The sequence below is a fragment of the Gymnoscopelus braueri genome (assembly GCF_963280865.1).
Source record: "Gymnoscopelus braueri genome assembly, chromosome: 24".
In the NCBI taxonomy this organism is placed as follows: domain Eukaryota; kingdom Metazoa; phylum Chordata; class Actinopteri; order Myctophiformes; family Myctophidae; genus Gymnoscopelus; species Gymnoscopelus braueri.
In genome coordinates, this window is record NC_137626.1 from 6,779,648 (window position 1) to 6,789,850 (window position 10,203).

The following is a 10,203-nucleotide window of genomic DNA, read 5'->3' on the forward strand; positions in this document are numbered from 1 at the left end:
GGCCACTGGTGCCAGAGGATAGGTGAGGACCATGCCCAGGAAGAGGCTCCTTCCCGGGGTGGCGGCGGGTCGGCGAGAGGCCCCAAATCCTGGAGGTTTCCAGGATTTGGGCCCTGTCCAGAGGTCCCACGAGGCCCTGGGCTCCCGACCTCTCCCCTGCGCAAAATGTCGCTTGGGGGGAGAGGTGGCCACTTGTGCCATAGGGTAGCTAGAGAGACCATGCCCGGAACCGGGGCATGGTCCCGGGGCAGCGTCGGGGCGCGAGTGGCCCCCTTGTCCTGGATGTCTGCGTCGTACGTCTCCTGCCCGCAGCCCAGGAGGCGCCTGGCTCGCGCCTGCCTCCCTCCTTTGAAAAAGTATCCCGGGCGAGGCGCCGACTCGCTCCAGAACGTACCTATGGAGCTTGGCCGTGGCGATGCCCGGCACGAGGCTCCGTCTCGGGTGGCGGCGCGGGCCCCCTTCTCCTGGATCTCCGCGTCGTACCTCCCTGTCCCCTCCCCATGGCCCAGGAGGCGCCCGGCTGGTCCCTGCCTCCCTCCTGTGAAAAAGTCTCCCGGGCGAGGCGCCGACTCGCTCCAGAACGTACCTATGGAGCTTGGCCGTGGCGAAGCCCGGGGCGAGGCTCTGTCCGGTGGTGGTGGCCGTGGGTCCCTTTCCCCCCTCCCCGCGAGAGGGGAGAGAACCATGAAATCGGAGGCCACGCCGGCCATCGGGGCTATGGGAAGAGAGAGGCCTCCGGTCGGGCACGGTCGGGCGGACGGGCGCCCTGGAGGTCCTCGCCGGGCCCAGGAGGATCTGGCCTTTGCCGTGGCCCCCTCCTTTGAAATTCTCTCCCGGGAGTCTCGGCAACTTTTCCCATCCCGGATAATTGACCCAGCGTGCGGACGCTGGGGACGGACGGCAGGCCTGCCCGAATGCAGGGCCCGCCGTCGGCCACGGTGGCCACTCTAGTCAAAGCACTGTGTACCACGCCGCCCGCAAGGGCCGTGGAACCCACGATTGAATCTGACCAATAGGCACTCGTAGCCCGCCTCTTGCAAGGGCCCCGCCGGCACCTCTGGTGCACCTCTGGTTGCTCGGCGGACGCTGCTTGCAGCCTGCGGGCCCGACCAGGTGCGGAGGGACCACGTGTGGAGAGGCCCCGTAACATGCCGCCGACCTGGCTAGGGGGCAAAGGAAGATGTGGTGACCGTCGCAATGCGCGCCGCCGGGAGCTCACCCGCCGCCCCCCCCCCAAATATCACTGATGTTAGATGGTGTTTACATATCGTCATAAGTTATTGTGGGAGTGTCATGGTGCCCTTCACTGCGGAGGTGCTGCTAGATAAGGTAACTGACACCTTAGAGCACTTTTAACAAGGTGTGTTGTGGCTGATAGCGATCCCCAATAAATTGATCAGCCGGCAGGTTAAGCCTCAACTGACGCTCAAACTAAAAGGACTCACATCCAAACGAAAGTTAAGCAAAAGTTTAAAAATGCTTTACTACAGTGTCACCAAATATTAACACATTCCACGCCAGAGTTTAATATCATAATGTACTCACCATTGCCACCGATTTATTGTTGTTTTTTTGTTTTTTTCACGTCGCCACAGACCTCGCTAAATACCTTAAGATCGCACGTTCAACTGTTTGTAGACACACAGGGTAGCTGTGTGAGTGGCCCAGAGAAGACCGTTTTGTAGTAGTCGCAGTTTCTATTAAACAGCGTTCACCGCGGAGAAAAACAACAACCAAGATAATGGCGGATTAGAGCAGCGGCGGATGGGAACGAAAATCTTCGATTGACATTTTAGTTTCCGGTGAGCTACAATGAAATGTGTCACTGCGAGGGAGGCCTACAATGAAATGTGTCACTGCGAGGGAGGCCTACAATGAAATGTGTCACTGCGAGGGAGGCCTACAATGAAATGTGTCACTGCGAAAAAAACTGGCACGCTGCGCAATTATTTAGGTTCGCGTAGAACTACGCGTTTGGCACGCAATGTGTTAATGTCCAATAAATATGTAATAAATATGTGCAAAGATTATCTCTCCCAGCTCACCCTACCCCCACGGTCAAACCAGCCTTCAGGTGAGCAGGTGAGGACCATTATTTGTAACGTGCTGGAGCCACCCACAAAGACTCTCCCACCATCAAAGTGCCTACATCTGTCACAAATCAATAATCCAATCCAGCGTACAAATACAAATATAAACCCAATTTGGCTCCTACAAGGTGATTGACATCAGCTGGAGGGGCCAGTCTGACTGGAGCTACAGGAAACATGGGCTGTAGTACATTGTAGTCCAGGAAGAACTGGACTACATTCATTCTGTACTGTGATGTCATAGTCGAGGAAATCATGTTCAAAATACCAAAACACAGAAAAAACACAAAACACAGTCCAACATCCTGTTTATTATGTCCTCGACTTCATTAAAATAGGATTTGGGTGAAAAATCTGTAAAGTTGCCCTTTAATGAGGAATTTCTGTGAGTTTTTCTTATTTTTTCTTTCTTTCTTGACAATATATGTTTTCAAAATGAAAACATATAATGTATAATTGATGTTGTTCAGACATATTGATGAAATATTGTTGGAACTGACTGCATCAAAATTGCTCCTTATTACCAGGTGTGTCTAGTAATGATAGTAGCTGAAGGCCATTTTGGCCGAAACGTGTCCACTCTATGGGACTGCTGCTAAGAATAATATTGAGGTTGTAAAAAAAAAAAGAGGGTGGGGGTTATAGTAATTTAGTTACATCTGTTCTTACCAAGGGTCTTCAACAGGTGGGGCTCATGTTGTTCAAGGGCACTGTAAAACGCTGCTCTGGTATCAGTTCCCCCTGGATCTAGCCTGGCTGTGTACAGTTCCCTCATTTGGTCCATGCTTGTCTTCTCAGCTTTAATCCTGGCATAGAGCTCAGGAGGGACAATGGTTCTGTCAACTAAACTGTCTACTATAGGCATGACCATGGAAACCTTTTGAATCAACACTGCCCTGTTCTGGATCACAAAACGTGCTGTTTGCAAGAGAAAAAGACAGTTGAGTTAAATGCATCACAGGCAATTATGTCATATCAATGAAACATAAAGCTATCTGCATTCCCTACATCCCCACATGAATAGTTGCGAACGCGGAAGGAGGCGCCTCCGACCAAGTGGAGCTTACTATATCACCGTGCTTGGGTTGTGTGTGTGTCTGTCCCTTATTTATGGTCTGTCCGTGTGTGTTCACGCTCTCATTGGCTCGCGCCCCCATGTGACTCGAAACTCCGTGCTGAAATGCCAGCAGCTGCTCTGCCTGTATACAGCCGACAGAGTGAGGCAGAGTGCACTACTACAGTGTGGTTGAAATATAGCAGCCACAGTCAATCTGTGTTCGCTTCCAGCGTTCGCGCGTCTTACTTGTACTGTAACAACTGGTATTTATATTTGGGAATAAGATATTGATACACACTAGCAAACAAAAGGTTTGACCAGTCAACAACCTACACACTGTTTACCTCAAGCATTGAATTGTACCACGGACAGAAAAAGCTCACCTTTTTTTTCTGCATCCTTTTTTCCTGAAGTCAAGCTGTCATCAGCCTCCTGTTGTACACAATCATGTTATGTCAATAATATCATGCTATTAAAGCAGCACTATGTAACTTTCATTTTCTACCCTGGATTTGAACCTGGTTTCCTGCACAACTGCAGATTTTTGTTTTTACCATTGAGCTAATAGAGTCTGCCTGCTTGCTCAGGGGAGACATTGAATCTTGACCTTCAGGGCAAAATGTGTGTCAGATTCTGTGTCTAGGTGAGACATGGCCTTTGACACAATCTAAATGTCTCAATAGAAGAGCAGCCAGACAAAATACAACCACCCCAATTATATAAGTTATAGTGTATTATAATGTATGTACCATACAGATTGGACAAAATTACATTTTATTCATTACAAAAAAGGCACATAGTGCAGCTTTAAACAACATTATGTCTTGTATGGTATTGGCTACATTAGTGGTTTTCAACCTAAAACCAACCACCTGGAATGTTTTGATGTTATATTGTATATAGAATAATCCCCCATTTTTGTCAGTGTTTCAGTATTCTTTAATACAACAGGTCATTGGTCCTTAAGCCCATCAGTTTATACATCAGGGTAAATGGTGTGTCAGCCTATAGAGACACACAACATGCATGGTGCACATCCAGAATAAATCATTAAATACATGTCACCACAGGGCGATGCAGAGGCTGCAGACACAACTGGACTAGAGAGCATTGAGGTGGGAATGTGGGTCACATAAAGCCTCCTCAAATGGACTACCAAGTTTAAGCAGCAGCAACAATGAGCTTTTGATGTTGCTTTTACGTTTTTCATACAGAGACATTTATGAATATTCGACAGTTTAAGTAGCTATAGTTAATGCCAAGCAAATATATTGAGGGCCAATGTGAAAACAAAATGTATAAAGTTTGACCAGTTCCCTAGCTCTTTTTGAAGAACAGCACTTGGTGTGTAAGCTGTAATGGACATAACATGAGCTTGTACTTGATATAATGTGCAATATCTTTGACAAATAAATAATAATAACACATATATTTGGTAGATTGCAACATCAAATGTTGTAAAGTGATCAGATCAGTCGTACATTGCTCATAGGGTTAAAGGGCAAGACCACTTTGGTAGAGGTTTGGGTTGTGTAGTTACCTTGCCATAATGTAACTCCAAAGGTGGACAAGAAATAAAAAATAATTGCTCCATTGATTAGAAATTGATAATTCTAAATTTGCTCCTCATTGACTTACATTGTACCGTAAAACAGCTCTCAAAGTCACTCTTTTAGCACATAAACAAACACGAACATAGCTGATTAAGACAGTATAGAACATCACCAAACCCAGTACTGTTTGTTTTTTTAATAAAAATGTTAACTTCCTGCTGATTTTACTATTTGAAGATCCGGATCCTGATCCGCGAATCCAGTCCGGGTTTTCTTCTTAATAAAAATAGCAAAATCAACAGGAAGTTAACATTTTTATTAAAAAAACAAACAGTACTGGGTTTGGTGATGTTCTATATTATCTGAATCAACTTTGTTTGCATTTGTTTACATGCTAAATTTTGAATTATCAATTTCTAATCAATGGAGCAATTATTTTTGATTTCTTGTCCACCTTTGGAGTTACGTCATGGCAAGGTAACTACACAACCCAAACCTCTACCAAAGTGGTCTTGCCCTTTAAATTGCACAGTTTTAAAGTAGTTTTAGTTCATGTTACTGTATATAGAAAACACTGACAGTAAACCTACAGTCATGATGTGTGTGGTCATCTGAAAGCTGTCTGAGGACAAAGGTTGAAGCTGTTTACCTGCTCTGAGGAACCTTTAGTTTCTCCAGAATCACCATCATCCACTCTGGACTCCATCTCCTTACACTGCTGAAACAGGTGTAGATTTCATTATTGAAGAAACTGTGTGTGTGTGTGTGTGTGTGTGTGTGTGTGTGTGTGTGTGTGTGTGTGTGTGTGTGTGTGTGTGTGTGTGTGTGTGTGTGTGTGTGTGTGTGTGTGTGTGTGTGTGTGTGTGTGTGTGTGTGACTATGTACTTCACATTCACCCATGTGCGTGCGTGCGTGCAATACACCATTGCATTCGTGTTAAGACTCCTGAAATCTGAGTCACACCAGAATTATTCTGTTCAATACATTAATTAATTGTCTTTCCTTGAGTTGCAAATTAGTGCCATTCTTAAAGTTCAAACATGGGTTTAAAATGGCCTGTATAAACACAAAAGCTAACATCTATATCTAAATGCCTTTCCCCAAAGCGCTTTAATATGTACTTCACATTCACCCATTCACACACACACACATACACATTCACACACACATTCATGCATCGATGGCGGAGGAAACTATGCAAGGCATCAACCTGCTCATCAGGAGCAATATGGGGTTCAGTGTCTCGAGTTTCCTCCCACAATTTTCAAATGCTTCCATCATACGGTCTGGAGCAACGGAGGCTCTGAAAATTATCTGAGGATGAAGCTCCTCTCCGCTTCCGTTTCATCTTTACAGTCCCACAAATGTGTCCTAATATAAATCAAAATAATCAAAGCATATATAGCTTGCTGCTTATCAGAAATGGAAATTGTTAAATAAAATGTAAAGATATTTTTAAGTTTTGTGAACAGAAATTGTGTTGTTCTAGACCATACATGGGCAACTGGCGGCCCGGGGGCCACATGCGGCCCCCACCTTCACTTAATGCGGCCCGCAGGTTAATATCGGAATACTGATATATTATTGATAGCTGTTACAATTCCAAACATGACCCGCTTTAATTACTTCAGTCTATATTAGTAGCTTAATGACTAAGGTAGTATACAAATTCTATTGTCTTTTTTATGTCCAATGTATTTGTATTTAAGTTCATAAAGTTAACATAAGTATAACTAAATGCATTTGAAATTAAATAGAAATACTACTTTTCAGGATTCCAATTAAAAAATAGCAGATCTACAAGCCTGTCGCACTGCGACGCGTTTTGAGCTTGTATCGGCTATTTTTGCCACTTTTGTGTGACAGAATGGCGAAGTACGGCATTAATTGACGAAAAAAGTTAAAATACGGAGATAAAGAGATATAGTATAGAAATATAGTGGCCCTGTCGATCATCAAAGTTGCCCACCCCTGTTCTAGACTCTATAGCATTCGGAAATAGTGGAATAGTTGTCTGGCTACGCAAGACTAGGGGTTCAGCGTCTTGCTCAAGGACACTATGACACGCAGCCAGGAAGAGCCGGGAATCGAACCTGGAACCTTCGGATTCCAAGCCGCTCTACCTCCTGAGCCACTGTCGCTCATATCTAATCCTAAATCATTTCCTATTAGTAAGCATAAGTTGTGAGAGCCAGGAAAATGGTCCTCACAATTCTATTATACATGTGAGGACATTTGGACCAAACAAGTACAATAACACACACACACACACACACACACACACACACACACACACACACACACACACACACACACACACACACACACACACACACACACACACACACACACACACACACACACACACACACACACACACACACACACACACACACACACACACACAGAAAACAGGTATTAAACCTACAGTCATGATGTGTGTGGTCATCTGAAAGCTGTCTGAGGACAAAGGTTGAAGCTGTTTACCTGCTCTGAGGAACCTTTAGTTTCTCCACCATCACCATCATCCACTCTGGACTCCATCTCCTTACACTGCTGAAACAGGTGTAGATTTCATTATTGAAGAAACTGTGTGTGTGTGTGTGTGTGTGTGTGTGTGTGTGTGTGTGTGTGTGTGTGTGTGTGTGTGTGTGTGTGTGTGTGTGTGTGTGTGTGTGTTTAAAGTATAAAACCGGGCAAATTGGTTTTGACAACAAGGATTAACAAAGAATGGTAAAGACTTGGGACAATTAAAACTCTATAGGCCTACTGTACTGGTAACAAGTGCTTTATTTTCTACATCCAGCCTGTATTAACAGTGGATAAAATACAATGGAGTCAAACCTAGCTAAGTGGTGAGTCCAGTTCTGAGATGATGAATCAGTTTAAAACTCTACAGCAGAGAAATCAGAGATCAGGTTGTGTAGTTGTACAATGAGTCCACTAGAGGGTGCACATTAACCACATCAAATAACAAAGACTCATTTAGGGAAAAGATAAAACAGTGTTACTGGGGAGGTTGAGGGTGTTTTGTTCACTTAATGAATGAAATGTTTATCTGATAAACTCATTCAAGCTGTCAGACTACGCCGGTATTGGCTACATTCATGTTTTTCAACCTAAAACCAACCACCTGGAATGTTTTGATGTTATATTTTATATAGAATAATCCCCCATTTTTGTCAGTGTTTCAGTATTCTTTCAATACAACAGGTCATTGGTCCTTAAGCCCGTCAGTTTATACATCAGGGTACATGTTGTGTGAGCCTATAGAGACACACAACATGCACAGTGCACATCCAGAATAAATCATTAAATACATGTCACCACAGGGCAATGCAGAGGCTGCAGACACAACTGACTAGTAGGCGGGTGCAAATATGGTTTGACCCCCAAAAAATTGGAACAAAAGGTTTCTCAATGGTTTATTGTAGTATCAGGTGTACTTAATAACATATCAAAAGTCTACCAAAATCGGACCACTAGAAATGTAAGATTTTCAAGATGGCCACCGCCAGTTCCTTAAAAGACCATTACTCCTCCATTATTTATCCTAGGCAAGTAATTTTGGTGTCTAACCCTATGTTTTGGTGATCTAGGAATCCAATTAGCTTATATAAATTATAGTGAAGTGATTATATGTACAATTATATACAGTATTAAAGCAATTGGTTATAAGCATATTTAACAATGTAATTGGACAATTCTCCCTTTTCTACATGCCATAATGCCCAGGATTGGTGAATGCATCACCTATACTATGTAATTCACATTCTGTTGAAGCTTTCAAGATTTATTTTGATACCAATAAGGAATACATTAATTATTACTGGGTGGTACTGTGACATTTGTAAAAACATGGCTGCCAAGTGATACTGGGAATATTACACAAATCTTGGAAGAAATTCCTTACCGAGAAATGTCTTCACCAATTTGTTTGTAAAGGTGTCTGGTTCCCAAACTGGGGGTCCCCCAAATTATTTTGGGGGGTCCCCAGATGGTTAGCTTAATGTGCAACATTGTTTTCTCACTCAACAGTAAACAAACCAACATACAGTATAAGTGTATACAGGGTATCTGCACATTTCTAAAGTTACTATTTAATCACTCTTACGACTCAATATTATCTCAAATATTAGGTAAGAAAGAGGCAAATATTGTGAAAATAGACGATGTACAAGCTCACAACGCTACACTCAGTAGGAAAAAAATTAACACGTGTCTGGTCTATGGGGAAGATGGACTCCTCAGCGGGGATACAGTGGAGAGAAATGGCCCCTCATGGGCCTAGAGAGGGTGTACAAGTCAGTACAGAGCTATCACAACATGTATCTAGTGTCTTCTACAGGGTGTCTAGGCAGGCGTGGTGGAGGAGTGTGGCGTGGATAAGGTGCAGATGTGCTTGTCACAAACATCTCTTTATTCCTGAGACTTGTAGTTGTGTGAGGTTTTAGTGCAAAATTAATTTCACATGTCTTTATATTGTGATTGGTACTGCTTGCAATAAGCTTGAACCTTTTTTTCTGGATAATTTTAACAGCAAGAAGGTACGTATAGGGGACAGCCCATGACGCCCTGGGCTCCAGTCTCCCCATAGAATCCCAATCTAACCGACCTCCACGCCCATAAGGGGCTGTGTCCCTGCTGGGAATATTAATGGTCAGCCACCACCGACTCTCCTGTGAGCCAATCCGATATACACCCTTGTCTGCCTGACACAGCCATGCACCACCACGTGGAGGTCTTACAACCACCACTATGGAGGAGGCCGACCCTCCTCACTACCTATGCCCACTCACAAGCGCCTATCACGGGCATAGGAGCCAGCCAGACCCGCCAGGAGGTCCATTTTGGGACCAGCATACATAGGGACACGACTGTCTACCTGACACAGTCTTGCAACATGTGGAGGTCTTACAGCCACCACCACTGGGGACTGTCCTCACTACCGAAGCTAACTCAAGAGAGGCTATCTCGGGAGCCACTTGGGACCAGTGGGACTATCCAGTGAGCCAGGCAACATAGGGACACTCCTCTCAGCCTCACGCATTAGCTAAATTCCAATACCTTAATTTCTGCCTCTTCCTCACTCCGTCCTCCAGCGTGCCGTGACTTAGAAATCGTTTGCATCCCAAATGCTAATTTGCTTTTGGAGGAGCTGAGAACGAGGACAGCGAAGGCTCCCTTTGCCACTTGGAGTGAGATCTGGCAAAGATACAAGTTTATCTATCATGTATCGTTTGCAGAACTGTCTTCGTTGAAATGGCGTATAATTTCTGTTGGAGGTTTTGCACGTCGGACATGGGGGAGAGGAGAAGCTCAGGGTCTCCTTGGCTCCTAACTTTGCTCTTCTGCGCTCCAAGTGCCCAGGGAGCAATCCAGTGACCCCCATACTCCCCTCTACCCACCTGAGGGGAACCCTAGGCCCACTAAACTCTAGACCGGCCCACCCCCCACTATTTAATGTTTTTCAAAATCTTGTGTCTACAAGATGACACTGCGC

General features: G+C 44.6%; 1 protein-coding gene across 15 annotated transcripts in view; it reads right to left on the reverse strand.

Moving 5' to 3' along the window:
• LOC308080417 (protein NLRC3-like) overlaps positions 1-10,203 on the reverse strand; it is a 56,675-nt gene that overhangs the window by 24,214 nt on the left and 22,258 nt on the right. For 6 of the 15 annotated variants that reach the window (XM_080422275.1, XM_080422271.1, XM_080422274.1 and 3 more), the window contains 4 exons: positions 7,188-7,256; positions 5,350-5,418; positions 3,531-3,579; positions 2,760-3,008 (listed from right to left, as the gene is read on the reverse strand). In XM_080422275.1, the coding sequence (XP_080278401.1) occupies positions 2,760-3,008; positions 3,531-3,579; positions 5,350-5,418; positions 7,188-7,256 (436 nt within the window). The remainder of the gene's footprint in view (positions 1-2,759; positions 3,009-3,530; positions 3,580-5,349; positions 5,419-7,187; positions 7,257-10,203) is intronic. The other 9 variants (XM_080422276.1, XM_080422273.1, XM_080422268.1 and 6 more) reach the window with 6 other exon arrangements.